This window comes from Erpetoichthys calabaricus, chromosome 11 (assembly GCF_900747795.2).
Source record: "Erpetoichthys calabaricus chromosome 11, fErpCal1.3, whole genome shotgun sequence".
NCBI classification, from domain to species: Eukaryota; Metazoa; Chordata; class Cladistia; order Polypteriformes; family Polypteridae; genus Erpetoichthys; species Erpetoichthys calabaricus.
The window spans coordinates 66,104,732-66,120,793 of NC_041404.2; the positions used below are offsets into that span (position 1 = coordinate 66,104,732).

The 16,062-nt window shown below is 34.8% G+C and overlaps 1 protein-coding gene across 4 annotated transcripts in view; it reads right to left on the minus strand.

The window, feature by feature from the left end:
- Positions 1–16,062, minus strand: part of zgc:162200 (uncharacterized protein LOC558638 homolog) — a 96,121-nt gene that overhangs the window by 68,922 nt on the left and 11,137 nt on the right. For all 4 annotated transcript variants that reach the window (XM_028813252.2, XM_028813248.2, XM_028813249.2 and 1 more), the window contains exon 3: positions 4,424–4,636. In XM_028813252.2, the coding sequence (XP_028669085.1) occupies positions 4,424–4,636 (213 nt within the window). The remainder of the gene's footprint in view (positions 1–4,423; positions 4,637–16,062) is intronic.

Genomic DNA, 16,062 nt, shown 5'->3' on the forward strand with positions numbered 1-16,062 from the left:
TCTTTGTGTATATATGTGTATGTTTGCTTACAGGGGCAAAAGTAGGCCAACCCATAACGAAGGTGGCAAATTGTATTAGATTATAATTGTAGACTCAGAAATGCCTAAATTTATATTAAAGTCAGCCATCTTCCAGTGGAGTGGCAGAAGCAAGCAGGCTAAAGCTAGGAAACCTGTAGTGCAGGTAGAGAAAGCAGAAGCTGAGCTGAGCGTGCCACAAAATGGAAGGGGGCTGAAAGGATTAAAAGCAGGAAAACAGAAATCAGGTATAAAGAAGACAGCTGTTGTTATAAGAGGTTTACTATCTTGTATTATTGGTAATAACGAAGATCAGTGTGAGGAAGAAAATAGCAAAGTGAATGAAAGTGAAAGTTGTGGAATGTTGTGTGAGAGTTTTGAAAGATGTAACAGTTGGTGTGAAAATTGTGAAGTGCTAGCATGTAGAACACCCACTGCTGAAGTGGAAAGCACAGAAAGCAGAGGAAACAAGGAGAGAAAACCACCCGTGGTGAAAGTTAGGGCAATAGTAATGGGATCTTACTGGAACCCTAAAACATGGGTGGGTGACTTACCTGAGACAGATGGGTGCTCAGATAAAGAGTGGGAATGTGAGTGCAAGGAAAAGGAGAGAGATGAAAGGAAGGGAAAACAGAAAGGATGTTTTCTTCCATTATTATTCTCCATTGCACCACAATCTCCAGGTGATTCTGAGGTCTGCCCAGTATTTAAAGAACACGCTACACCAATAGATATTTCACCACTGTTAAGAAAGGTAACCAGTGCTGCACTGAAATTTGATTTAGGACAAAGAAATCAGATAGAAGGCAGAGAAGCTGGTGAGTGTGAATGGCAATTGTTGACTAGAGGGCATGAAATGGATAATGGTTTAAAGATAATGAGTAAAGAAAGTGTGGAATTAAAACAAAGAACAGTGGAAATTAGTGGAATTCAAGTGTTTGTGTGTGAAAGGTCTAAAAGTGCTAATGCAAGAATGGCTGAGTTGGAAACAAAGTGCACCAGTTTAGGATTTGGTTTGAATGAATCAGGACAAGCCAAAGAACAAAGGATGGGGGATGGTGCAGCAGGAAGGTTTCCAAGCTCAGGCAGCAAGTCAGGAATGCACAGGGGTGTGAAAGTCCTAACAGCTGTGCTGGGGCCAGCAGGAATTAAAAAGCACACACACTTAGGTTCAGTAAATCGAAACCTGACTGACCAGTTGTTTAAAAAGACAGCCTATGAATCTCCCAGTAATAAAATGGAGAAAAGTGAGCTGGTCTTGGGTAAAGAACACAGGTCAGTTTTAGGAGAGATGCTGGATCTAGCATTAGGATTTTGGAGAGGTTATAGCCCACACATTCAGTTACCATAAAATAAAAAAAAAAGGACACACAGGCAATGAAAAAAATAGAAGGGTAGCGCAGGAAGACAGGAAAGGGAAATAGTTATTTCTGTTTCAATTTTCTGGCCTTTTGTAATAGTGCAACTTCTATTGTAAGGTTTTACGGAGTTTGGGTTTGTGCAGGTAATAAATAGTGAAGGCAATTAGCAGAGTAAAATTCATGCAGGAGATTGGGTTACCATTAGCACATTGTAGCAGAGTGGCACTAGTGGCCAAGCTGTTCCAATGAATGCCAGGAAGCAAAGTTTGAGTGTTGGCACCAGGTTAACAACCAAGAAGATGAGATGGACAGAAACTGCTTTGTCACCTTCCATTTTGCAGACCTGCCTACATAGCGGAATGGATAAACAGCGGAAAAGACCAAAGGCAAAGACTAAAGACAAAGACATGAAGAAGAACTGAACAGACAGCAAGAAAAAGACACTTACTGGGGTTTAAGTGAGTAACAAGTCCACAAGTCATGCAATAATAAGTCTAGTCAGAATGGCTATAGTTTAAAACGAAAGGTTTGTTCATTACTGCAGCAAATTTATATTCCAAGGGGTGGAAACTGAACAAACCAGTAAGGAATGCCAAAATAAGAGGATTAATTTTGGGTTCATACAGTATACATTCTGGGTATTAATTAATTAAGTGGGATAATTAATATAATAATAATAATACTATTATTAAGGAAAATGTATACTAAGAAAATTAGTGAACTTTTCAGGAAAGCAGGTGCAGCTGGTACATTTGCAAGATATATGGGTTCCAATGTTTAGTTATAGTTTTAATTGGGAAAATACGGAAGCCCTGCTGAGGTTGTCAGCTGTGGTGCAAGCAGAGGACCAGTGGGCCAATTCTGAACCGAGGTGTTTAGCACATCGAGTACGCATATGGTGAGCAAACAATTCTAGGGGTGGCCTACAGGGGGAATGATGAGTTGCATAGCTGTGATTTCTCATGGTGGTGATGCCAGCCTATACTGGTAAAGGCTGATGGCAGTCAAGAGTTGCACCATGGGTAGGAAAGCACAAGAGGCAACTAAGTCAACCCCAAATGTGTGAAGAGAGGTCACAAAAGTTGGTTTGTGAACAGTTTATGCAGTGGCACATGTGCTCTCACTTGGGCAGAAGTGGTTCTACTGGCACCTGTGGCATGTTACCTTTCAAATTTTAATGTTAATTGTACAGCTGCATATGCTTAAACAGATAGTTTGGGACAGGGGTCTAATTAGCAGTTAGACACAAAACCAGTAAAGAACAAAGGTCAGTTTTAAGAATTCACAATAGACTTAAATTGCAGTGGGCTAGTTTAGTGGAAGGTGTGGACTTGTCTCATTTTGAGCTACCAGATCTGATGACATATGAAGACTGCAGAAAGCTAAAGGAACAGTTGAAGCAAGCCGGAGCAGATACAAGTCATCAGAAGCGCATCCAAGTTCTTCAGATTGTCTTTGAAATAAAGAAGATATGTAATGGACAAATGGTCATGGACAACCTTTAACACTGGGACAGCAAATACTGCAAATCAATACACAAGTTATGCAACAGACTCGTTAAACAATTAAGACTGTTTATAAAGACATTGTACAAAACATTCATCGGGGTGGAGTGTTGTGATGTGAGATTTTACATATAACTTGATGAATATTTTGTACTGTATATCTTTATTTGTAATTTAGACAAAGCAGTGTAATTTAGTGTCTCTCCCCCCCCCCCCCCTTTAGGAATGGGTCTGTTTGAATTTTACGACAGGATTTGGGGGATGTGTCTTTTAAACCAGTTTGGCAAGTGTTTCTTTGCTAAAGTCATTTCTACCCCCGCAAATGGGCTAAGGTGTACTTTAACATATGGTTTGGGGGCAGGTGTTAAGATGTTCTATTTCCCCCATTGGTCTGAAGTATGGCTGTTTGGTCAGAAGCCTTTAAGTACCATGATGTGCTATTGGCTCTCGGGATTGGACAGAACATCTATAAATGTATGTGTTTAACCTCAGTATCTCTCTCTTACCAACCAACATATAATGAAGAAGCATCTTTATTGCTAACCTGAAGAGAACACAATGAACAGCACAGCTCAGCAGCCATTTTGAACAGACATGTGGCTGAAAGCTGAACATCAATGATGCCTTAACTAGAAACATTTAAGTAACCAGAAGTCTGTGTGCCACCTGAACTACATATCATTTAATCAGGTTGTATGGTTGCCGATATTCAAATGTACTTTGCATTTTGTTATTATTTATGAATATTATCAATAATACTAATACATTGTTTAAACTGTAACTTAACTTCTGCTTGTCTTTTACTATTTCTAATTGCCTAAGGTTATAGATATAGAAGGGAAGGTGGGGATAAGTTATATACAAAAATACCTTATAAACAGTGGTAAGTCTGTGAGATTAGGCATTCTAAGGCTACATATTAATAATACAATAGGGGAAAGTAGAGCAATATATATATTACTCTACCAAGACAAAACAGTTTCATAAAGACAAAGGTTTCATTTGCCAGCATATATCCTATCAAGTTCACCTTGACACATCTACTGAAAATGACAGTGATGATGACAGTAGTAAAACCTTTTTGAAAGTAACACAGTAAGTTACCGAAAGAAAAAAGTGTCAAATCAAAATGTTTTTACCCTTGAGGAAATGTATAATTTTTGTTTTTTTAAAGAAAAACAAAACAACTTTTACTCATGTATACTTGGTGTATATTTGTGAGCAAGCAGTATATTGATTTGATTGTATTTCCAGAAATAAAATAAGGCCTCCAAAGAATACATTTCAACCAAATTGTAGTGTTTGATGTCATCAGTCAAAACATTTCACAGCAGCAATTTTGTTTAAGAACATCGATGAAAAAAACCAGTCTTAGAATAACTACTTATTAATACTGTAGAGTTAAATCATTCAGTAAAAGTTAAACCTTTGCTATTTTACAACACTTTCTATGCAAGAGGATTTTAAGCAATAAAATAAAATAAGGTAAATTTTGATTGCTTAAAGAACTCAAAGAGGTCTGAGTTCAAAGTAAAGTACCTTTTTGAGGTCTTGCATGATGTAAACAAACCGTTCGTTCTCTGCCTTGGTGTTGGCTAGACTAACTCTGGCTTGTTTCAGGTCAGACTGTAATTCCTCAATCTTTTCTTCCATGGCAGCCTCTTTGGAAGCAGTTTCTCTCAGTAGTGATTCCTCATGTTTTTCCCCATCTGCTGTTGCTTTCTTATGATTATTCAGGGAGTCTGCAAGTGCCTTAAGAAAATAAAATGACAGCTTATAAAGCAGTTCACTATATACAGTAGTTTACATAAAAAGGGAAGAAATAACAAAACATTGTTATCTCTTGTATTCAAAAGACTAGGATTGCAAAAGGCATAAAAGTGATTTAAAAACATAAAACATACAGTAAAAACATCGCTGTTAGCATACACAATGCCAAAAACTGCTAGCTAAATTAAAAATTTTAACACTAAATTTAGTTTACTTAACTTTTAACTGTTTGAAAGGCACCTGTAACTGAAGCAAAATGGTATAAATAAACACAGCCTATTCATTTCTTCAGCGTCTCAGGCTGATTTTGGAATTGCCACTAGGACTGTCATGATACCAACACAAGTGAAATTTTACAATAATCGATACCGTTCAATACCATAGCAAAAACAGAAATCACATTCAAAGGCTTTTTATTAAAGTATCTCTGTTATTTAAATTAACAATATTGGGCCTTTTTATGTACCGGTAACACAACATAAAAACACTAATACTAACAACAGCTTTAAAATATTGGCATATTCATCAGGTAGTTACCCAACTATAATTTAATTAAACTAGTATTGGCATTCATAAATATCAAAATACAATGCAGGGTTGAAACGTGTGTCAGAGATAGAAATCCCTCCCACAGTAGCAACAAATGGTGAGTAATAAACTCTGGGCGATTCATGCATAAAATTTAATCCAATAAAGATTTATAAAGAATGATATCATCATGAACTACCCGATTTATTTTAGTACTAACCAGATTAACTGTTGAAGATAACAAGTAACAGAATAAATTTGAAAGTATTGGTATCTGTTGCCCCATGTGTATTCAGCACCTTTCCTTGGTATTCTTGTGTGTGTGAACCTCTCGACCGGCACTCCAAATGTACAGACAGACAGACAGACAGATAGATAGATAGATAGATAGCTTTATTAATCCCAAGGGGAAATTCACATACTCCAGCAGCAGCATACTGATACAAAAAACAATATTACATTAAAGAGTAATAAAAATGCAGGTAAAAACAGACAATAACTTTGAATAATGTTAACGTTTACCCCCCCCGGGTGGAACTGAAGAGTCGCATAGTTTGGGGGAGGAACGATCTTCTCAGTCTGTCAGTGGAGCAGGACATTGACAGCAGTCTGTCGCTGAAGCTGCTCTTCTGTCTGGAGATGATACTGTTTAGTGGATGCAGTGGATTCTCCATAATTGATAGGAGCCTGCTGAGCACCCGTCGCTCTGCCACAGATGTCAAGCTGTCCAGCTCCATGCCAACAATAGAGCCTGCCTTCCTCACCAGTTTGTCCAGGCGTGAGGCGTCCTTCTTCTTAATGCTGCCTCCCCAGCACACCACCGCATAGAAGAGGGCTCTTGCCACAACCGTCTGATAGAACATCTGCAGCATCTTATTGCAGATGTTGAAGGACGCAAGCCTTCTAAGGAAGTATAACTTGTCAGTTTCTGTCATTTTGTGGCACCTTGCTCGCCTCCTGCCCACTTTTATACTTCCTGTCTTTGTACAGAACTCATGTCTCCTATGCCTTTACTCTTCCTTGTGTGTTTCACATTTGCACTTCATCTTTCAAATCGTGCCACCAAGCCAAACTGACCAATCAGATTTCTCACAGGGACCAGGCACATACAAACAAACCTTAGTGTTTTATTATATAGTAGATGTGCACAGTTTACATTTATTCTCTGACAGTTATCTCTTGTAACTGAAAAATACTGCTTAAAATCAATACTAAAAATAAAAAGTGTAAACATTATTATATCTGTACTGTTGAATTACTGAATTCCAAGATAATTCAGGGTATTTACATTTAAACAAACTCTTTAAAGCTGTTTTTGTAACAACAAGTCTTGTTTGTCAGAGAACCACTCTGTTATGTTTGTAACATTTGATATGATAAGATTTATATTTGCATCATTACCTGGTTTAAAAATATAAATGCCACAAACTATGGCTTTAAAATTCCAAATGTGTCCCTCTTTTTTTTTTTTTTTTGAATTGTCCCAACTTTAAAGATTCCTATGTGAAATGAAATGTGTCAGTTTTATGTAATTCCTTTATTTCAGAAATCCTGTAAAACAGACTTTGTTTTGCCGTTTTCAAGTTTTCTTATGTTAGTAATCATACTTTATTATTGCATATGCCTATGTACAAATCCAGAATTAAAAAATTCCTCAGACTGTTATTACCTGTATTCAATAAATTTAAAAATGTGAGGCAGCATTAAATTCTTCAACATATCATTCAAATATATGATGTGTGCTTTTACTAATTATACTAATAAACATCAGTCTTCCCTCAAAAGTCAACTGAATGAAGCACATTCTAGGTTTGTAAATTCATATTTAGCACCTGAAATATGTGTTTTTGCTTGTCCTGCTAACCGAGTGATTACGTGTTTTAATTAATACAATATATGTTGTATTAATAGGAAGATGTCCCTTGTTCTTCAAAGCATTGTAACACTAAATAAGTTTTATTTTGGTATTAACACAAGGGGCTGCTTATGTTATCTTGCCTCAATGTTTACTTTCTACAGCTGTTATTAGCACTGTCAGTCCTCTCACATTCACAATCCTATATAAGTAATTGTGGACGTGTGTGAAGCCGAACTCCCTGAAGTGCATAAACCAATTAGAAAATGGACGGAATCTTGGGATCATGAATTTCTGTAAAAGTGCTCAGTACATTCAATTGAATGCCGGCTTTGTATTCATCCTCTACTGGAATTGTGGAGGATACTATTAAAAAGTGATTCATCTCATTATCTTTTAATCTATTCTTACAAATGTGTGACAGTAGAATTTAAGCGATTGCACCTCATCTAATCGCTAACGTTATTTCACTGTCAAAGCATGGATAAATCTAATTCCAGACTACCTCCATAAATGGGATAAAAGTGTCAATAATGCAAGTCTGTGCGATTGTCTGGCTCTTTATTTATTTTTTTGTTTTAAATACGGTAACAAGTACGGCTCCTTGCACTCACACACTGAAATTCTCCTGCCTTAAACTTAAAGCATGTGACTTGAGACCTGACTTCTGTATTTTTTCTTTTTGACATGTGTTGATATACTGCTGTATCATCACGACAGAACCATTTCAGTTTGAAGTTTTATTCCAGATTTTCTCACGTATTAGTGTGCCTTCCAAAGTAATTAATAATCTTGCATGAGTATGGAACAAAACTTCTCTGTACTACTGATACTATAAAAAGACTACCACTATTATGTTCTTGGATCTTTAGTATTGACTTTGTATCATAAAATAGGGTCTTGAGACAACCCTAATTGGCTCAAACAAGAAAAACACTATACAATTAAAACTTAACAAAATATATACATATGTACAAAATTAACACACTATCAGTTGTTTTTCAGAAGGAAAAGGTAGATTTCAAATTAAAACTATTTCATGAAAAATATGGTGAAGTGTTTTTGTTACATTAAGTGCAGAACATAACACATTTTAGGTATGAAAAAGAAAAAAAAAGGTAGTTTGTTTTTTGTCTTCTGGACTATTAGATTCTATGTTCTCTACTCTTTGAAGGGTGTTACATAACATAAAGAATACATAACACAAACATAATCTCACATTATAATAAAAATTAACAAGGGAAGGGCCTTACCAATTACAATCCCTTCACCCACTTATCCCCCAGATGCGTGACTGGACAATATGCTGTGGAGAATGTGTGCACAACCTATAATGGCATTCAGTCAAAACAGCAAGCCAGCAGTACTGTAAGCAGATACGTTTAGAAAAGGCTCTAAAGAAAGGAGACTGAGAAGCTAAATGCCAAGCTAAATCACCCCAGAGTTTCATAATTACTGTCATACTAACTGAAGAAATTATCAAAGGACATTCATGTGCAGTAATGTATAATTTATATGAAAATAACAATGTGTCCATGTTCTGTAGCTCCTTTAAACAGACATTATCATTTTGAGAAGCACCAAATAATCAATAATTGTTTGACACATAGATTTGTTCACACTGAATTCAAAAACAACCCAAGAATCCAAAGTCACAAAAAATGTGATATCTGCTAGAAACGTGCAATTAAGTGTCTGAGTTTTAAAAGCAGGATAGACATAAGGTTTTAGCTAAATTCTTTGCTCTTATTAGCAACAGCAAAGTTATAAATGATTCCTGTAAGATATATTTTAAATTTTACATTTATTAAACAAGACTCAAAAATAAAAGAAGGTAATATGATGAGGAGATGAACTGCAGTGCAATAATCTAAGAAATGTATCTGTCAGCTTTGCCTGCTTTTGATAATTCATTATTAATAATGGCACATGATGAATAATTTAAAGCGGAGATGGCAGTCTTAGGCATGGCATTTTAAAGCTCTCTCGGTTAAATAAGATTAACTCACTAAGAACATATTTTGCTTCACGTTTTTATGTTAATTTTGCTGTGGTGCATATAAGTGAAACTGATTTTTTAATAATTCCACTTAAAAAATAATGTGTAATATTGAAAACTAACATTAGACTTTGTTCTTAAAATATCAAAATAAATAACTTGGATATTTTAGTTTTGTGCCAGTGTCAGGTGTTAACTAAAGTTTTATCCATGGGCTGAAGATATAATTCAACACAATTACTCGAGTGTTTTAAAATTTCATAGTATAACTACCTTAATTCAATTAACCAATTTCAGGATCACAGGGAACAAGAGACCCGAGCAAAAGATGTTGTTATGTGGTGAGTAAGACTTGACAGGGTACCAGTCCAACATGGGGCACACTCACATATACACTAACATTCACTTGTAATGGGCAATTTTAATCTTCAGATAACTTACAATGTAAGAATTTGGATGACGAGAGCAGTAAAATGGAGTACTTGAAGAAAACATCATGCAAACATGGCTAAAATATGCAAACAGGTGATAACTGTGCTGGGGAGTCAAACCTATTTGTCCCTGGAGCTACAAGGTAGTAAACTTAATCAATATATCAACTTCATAATTTACATATATTAATTAATTCAGGTTATCTTCAGTCTCTCATTTGATCTGAAATTTAAATAATGCAATCTTTACTTACATTTGAATTTCCATTATATGTAATGCATTCAGCACCTTACCTGCCCTGCTGGCATCTGCGTCTGCCAGTCAGTAAACATTGCTTTCTCCCTCTTTTTTTCTCTTGGAGTTTATCGGTTTTATATAAGGAAAGACAAAGATCTTGCTTCATTAACGCAGATTATAAGACATGCACATTTTGGTATTATACATGTATTGTTTTATGATTTACAATATTTGTAATAGTTTCAATTTACATACAGTACTTTCATATGCATGCTTTTTCTTGTCTGTATCAGTCTGAATGATGTGTACGAGTATTTATTTTTTTACGAGCATAGTAAGTACTGAAATTGTGTTTGGGCAACTTATATTTTGCATCCAGTGCTTCTTTCTCTACTGTATATATAAGTACTTTACAGGGCTGCACTCCAGGAAAGGATCTATAAGTTGGTGCTTGAAATTCTGAGGAGGGCAGTGATATTTTAGTGAGAACTGAGCCATTTCAGCTAATCAGCGAAACTTTCACTTTCAATACTCATGAACAGTGAAGTGCATCTCCCTATTAAAATTTGGCATTAAAAAAAAAAATCACAAAGATTTGTATTTTATTAATTGATATTTTATTATCCTATTATTAATCTCTGCTCACAAAGTAAAATGATTAGAATTTAACTTCCTCCAATATTCCTAACAGATTCCAAGATCACCAAGGTAACGTATTTACAAATCTTTAAGCAAATTGAATTGGCTATACCTTGAATATCAATTATTGTAATTAGGGTGCTTAATTCACATGCTAAACAAATTGTATATGCAAACTTACAATGAAAACAAAATGCCCAGTAATACAGTTTTCCTCATAACTAGGTCTGGGTAAAAGTATTAATTGTCTGATTTATTGTTATTTTTCATTTAAATGATTCAATATCTATTCTTAAAGTTTTAAAATCAATATCGTGAATCTCTACCCTGATCAATTACTATATGTAGATTTTTCCTTATCTTTGTTTTTGGCATCCGATCCAGTAAATGTTGCTAACACGCCTGTTAATGACAATTGCCTGTTAGTGACAATCTCATCACTATATTAAAAACACCTGAGCACCTGTAGTGAATGTGTTGCAGATAAAGAATGCCACATGCTAGTCACACTGGGAGCAAACTCGCTGCCTATATACAGAGCTGCTGAGATGTCTGGCTGTTTCAAAAATCTTTCTTACATCTCCAATGTGTTGTTCCATCGCATGACCGCATCAATTATAAGTTTGTGTGTTGGTAAGTCTAATAAACATTGCTGTCTATTTAAATACATACCTAGCTGTACTGCTATGGTGGAAAAATGTTTTCAACGTGCCTCACCCAGCCAGGCAAGCGGGCAACTATTGGAATTTTCACAGCAGCCTGTGATACCAAAGTCAGTGTGTGCACAATGCAGCTGATGTGAAGTAGCTCCATCAGCTGTACTGCATTGTTGTCAGTCACAATAGTTGGTTCTTTGCCTTTTATGTTCCATTCTTCTGACACTGCTGTCAACAAGCATCAGCTCTAGATTCTTGCTTTAAAAAGTTTACTTTTTGAGGGGGAACTGAGAGGACACATTTTCGAGATGGATTACCATGACTGCTACACGTGAGCAACTGACGATATGAGTAACTTATTAATTATTAAGGTATGTATAGACACAAGTCTTCCCGCTGTATCTTTAAACTTGACTAATTCAAGATTATTTTAAATGTCCAACAGGGGAATAAATTTAGTAACAATTGAGCTGAAGGGTGTCAACATGGAGATTCATAACACATGAACAGGTTAATAAAGAACATACTTATTACTTAATAAGCAATATTTAATTATTTTATAATATCCATAAGATGATATAGATATTTTATAAAGTAGATGTCATTGCTTTGTATTAAAACAAGGAGACCAGATACATGCAGTATATTTTGAATGAGTGCAGTTGTTTTTTTTTTTGTTTTTTTTAAGAGCAATATTTTGTTCCCCATCTTGCAAATGACTGTTCATTAGTAATCAAGTATTGCTACTTAAACTCAGAGCATGTGACTATGTAGACATCCTTCAAATAAAGTGTTACTGAAATTTTCCACATTATGTTAACATTCTCTATGCTTGGTTAAGTAATCTTTAAAAAGACCAGCACTTCAGATAAATCAGTGCATACTAATTCAATCAAGGTAAAATCAAAACGAATCGGGACATCAGTGCTGACACTCAGCCCTACCCGATAAACATTCAATAATTCACAAGATTACTATGGCTGCTGTTTTTACTGTATCTGCTGGAGATTTTGCAGATTTTAATTAACATTCCTAAGTTGTGGAAAATCAAATACAATTGATGGACACTGCGATGTGTGATTTTGCATATTAACTTTCCTTAAATATCAAATCTAAAAATTTGATATATTGACCAGCCCTAATTGAAAATTCATTCACAAGAAATAAAATTACTGCAAATTAGGAAAGCAAACTAAAGCCAAGAAGCTCTGTGCAGCCAAAATTAGTGATATATCAGAATGCCTGAACAACTTTACTTGTGATATGTGAAAGTAAAAGCCCACACTACCATTACTGATAAATACACAAAAGAAGCAAACAGTTCTTAGGACCAAGTCAGACTAGGAAAAACAGAAAAACACCCTAGCAGTGATGCAATTACTTGAAGAAAGACATTACTGTACATTCGGTTATTTATACATATGTAAACATACATCATTTATGAACACTCTCAGCAAGGTAAAACAGACATGTTTCTATGCAGTATATTTAAACAACTTGATCAAGAATGGAACAGGGCAATGTAAATATAATGTGAGTGAAATTATTTGTCAGAACTAAAATAAAATAATTTTAAAATCCTCTTTTATATAAAAATGTCTATATTATGTAAACAGGCATTATTTCAAATGTATACAGGATGCATTTATTTTACTCCTTAAGATCATCCAATTCCATTATAGCTTTCAAGCTGATAAACATATACCTTCAAGGGTTTGTGCCAATACACAATGCACGATGTATATTTTCCTAAAAATAAGAAAGAGGACTTTTTTGAGGAGAGATAAAAATTAGCCGACTCCTGTCACATTTTAAAAATTGCAGTTTTCTTCTATAAATTACATTGCGTCAAGCATTTATTTATAATACACACATTTTAGCAGCACAATAACATAAAGGAAGGAGAAACTGGCAGCTTGAAGAGATGACTGTTGGGTGCCGAGTATACAATTCACTGACACCTGAGTGTAGGGCCATGCCTAATAAGCACCACTGCCAAATGAATTTTAAAAAGTTATGCTTTAAGAAAATAGGTGGTATTTAAAAATACAATGTACAGTAATACAAAATGTAAACATATTATTTTATTTTTTAATGTTTTAAACTGTCTTTATTATATTAAATTACATTAACAATTACAATAGCTGAACAACTTGAACTTTGTAAATATTCTGAATTTGCTCTAAACGTTTAATCATCATTTACTTAGCTGATAAAAAACAAATGCGCTTATCCAATCACAACAGACACCAAACAGCTACTATGTAATATAATAATAGTACACACCCCTGAATCCCTAATAGTCTCCCTGTCCCCCACCCCAATAAATAAAGGGACTGATGAATCTTGTGTATTAGCATTTACAACCATCTACTCTAATCTAGGTAAAATGCAGCAAATACTGCATGCTGCTAATTCCTCTGAGGTATGTTGGTTAACTTGTTATTTGTAAGTTTTTTTCTATTATAAGCAGCTCCAACTACCAAGCTAAATTCCTGTACATTAAACTACTGGCGAATAAAAGAGATTCTTCTACTAATATACATGGAGGCAAAACTACATTTAAAGTGAATACGAAATTTATAGCAAATATATAAAACTATATAACTTTACAAAGTGAGAGAGGCTAGACTGAGATGGTTTGGTCATGTGCAGAGGAGAGATGAGGAATACATCGGGAAAATAATGTTCAGGATGGATCCGCCAGGCAAGAAAAAAAGAGGAAGGCCAAAGAGGAAGTTTATGGATATGGTGAAGGAGGACATGAAGGCTGTCAGTGTGGAAGAAAATGATATAAAAGACAGGGATAGATGGAAACAGATGATCAACTGTAGCAACCCCTTAATGGGTGCAGCTGAAAGAAGATGTACTTTATAGAAAACAACCCAGAGTTTACTAAATGGAATAAAGAAGACACACACTCTTGAAGTTTGACCAAGTTCAAGGTTAACATGAAAATTTAAAATACTGTTAGTGAAACTGTGATTTTCCTAACTGCTGTAGTTGCATTCAATCTTCTGGACTTTGAATGGGGTTATCCTAGTAAAGTCTGATTTCAAATGTAAGCCAAACGATTTTTTAACACAAGCTAAGTATCACATTATTTGTGTCATAATTTTATTTTGTTGTTATCAGTTTTCCACAGTTGCAGTTTTGTGGCAACACTATAAGCAGGACTAACTTGCCACAGGGCATTTCCCAAAGCTGAATCTTGTGCTGGCTAATATACTGAATTTTTGTTTCATTACTTAATAAAAGTCTGTATAGAAAAACCAATTATCATGGTGTTTTATTTAATTTTTCACAACTTCTTCTGAATGTTAAATAAAATCAACAAACTCGCCAACACCCTTTATAAGCATGTCTATGTTGACTCCCATGTAGGTTGGCAGTGTTCAACATGAAAAAAATTGAGCAAGGATCAGAAGAGGAAGTGTTTAGAACAGGTAGGGTTTATACTGCTGTTTGCAAATTGTTTGGTTTTCCCAAGATGGCAGTTCAAGCAGTACAGCATCTAAACAAAAACATGCATATGAAAAGGCCATCTTAGCATGAGCAATGCCTTCAATTCACTCTTCTGCCTCCCTTGCAAAACAGGCCCCTGCTAACCAAAGTTCCATAAAATGTTTGCTGTTCTAATGCACAGCGTATGAGTGGACAAACAGCATGGGGTCGGAGGTTTAAAAACTACAGCGACTATCATATTTCATAGCCTCCTTTTAACTTAACTTGCCCACAGAAAATACTTGTGCTTTGTCAGTGTCAAATAACTACATTAGTCAGTAATTCACATCACAGCAAAAGTGAGATGTGCATGAAGCATCAAGCAGAAATAAAACAGCATCCTTTGTGTTTTTTTTCTCCTTTTTTTCATTTTTCAAAGTTTGTGCATCAGTTATGAGGTAAATTGCATTACTGGCGATTTTACTTTCATGCTTCATTAAGCTTCCTAATGCCTATGACAAACCCTTTTCTGAATGATTAAGTTTCAGTGTTGTGTAATCTCATCCCTTTTAGTGTTGTTTTGTCCTTGTGTACTCACCGTACTTTAAGTCTTTGTGATTTGTTTTGTAGTTCTGCTTCAAGAATTGCTTGATACATTTTTCAAAATGGTTTTGACTTGAGCTACCAAAAGCACTGTAAAGATATTGTATTTTATTAATTGAATGGTTTAATTGTTCTTTTTCATTATTTATTTTAGACCACTCATAAAAGTAAATGTCATCAGATTGAAGAATTGGATTTCTTTATGTTTAGAAAATAGGCATTAAAATGATTAGAAATACGTACTGTTGCCCTTTGAGCTCTATTCTGTGACTCTCAGACCAGAGTGAGAAAAGGCAGGTATATGCAAAAAAATAATATGAAACCATTATAAATTACGTAAATTACAAAAAATATATCTACAATATTATGATATGTTATGTTATTTGTGAATGTCAATTAATTAGGAGCTATATCTTTTTCTAAATAAACAGTCAAACAGGGTGAGAGAGACAGCTACAGTATGTTTACTAATTGACAGATACTGATGCCATTGGAAGCTCAAAATTAAGTAAAACAGACATAAAGTAACAATGGTTGAAAAAAACATGCTGCTGCCAAGTGTGGGCCGGGCAGTCTCATGGCCTTGGAACCCCTGTAGATTTTGTTTTTATGTTTTGTTTTCTCTGTCCTCCCTGGCCATCAGACCTTACTTTATTCTTTGTTAGTTGATGTTGCCTAATTTTATTTTTATGTTTTTTTTCTTTCTTCATCTTGTAAAGCACTTTGAGATACATCATTTGTATGAAAACATGCTATATAAATAAATATTGTTTGTTACTGTACTTGAAAATTGTCTTTGAGACATGACTATTTATGAAATTGTTTCATGTTGAAGAAAAAAAAAGTTTCCTTTGTTTTATATTATTAATGTGAGAAAATATACCAGGCTTATGGTATACATTGTGCTGATCTTCAATATTGAAGGTGTTTTGAGAATATATTGAGATATATTGAATATTGTAGTTTTGTTCAAAATAACTGCAATGTAAATTTAAGTCCATATCGCCCAGCTCCA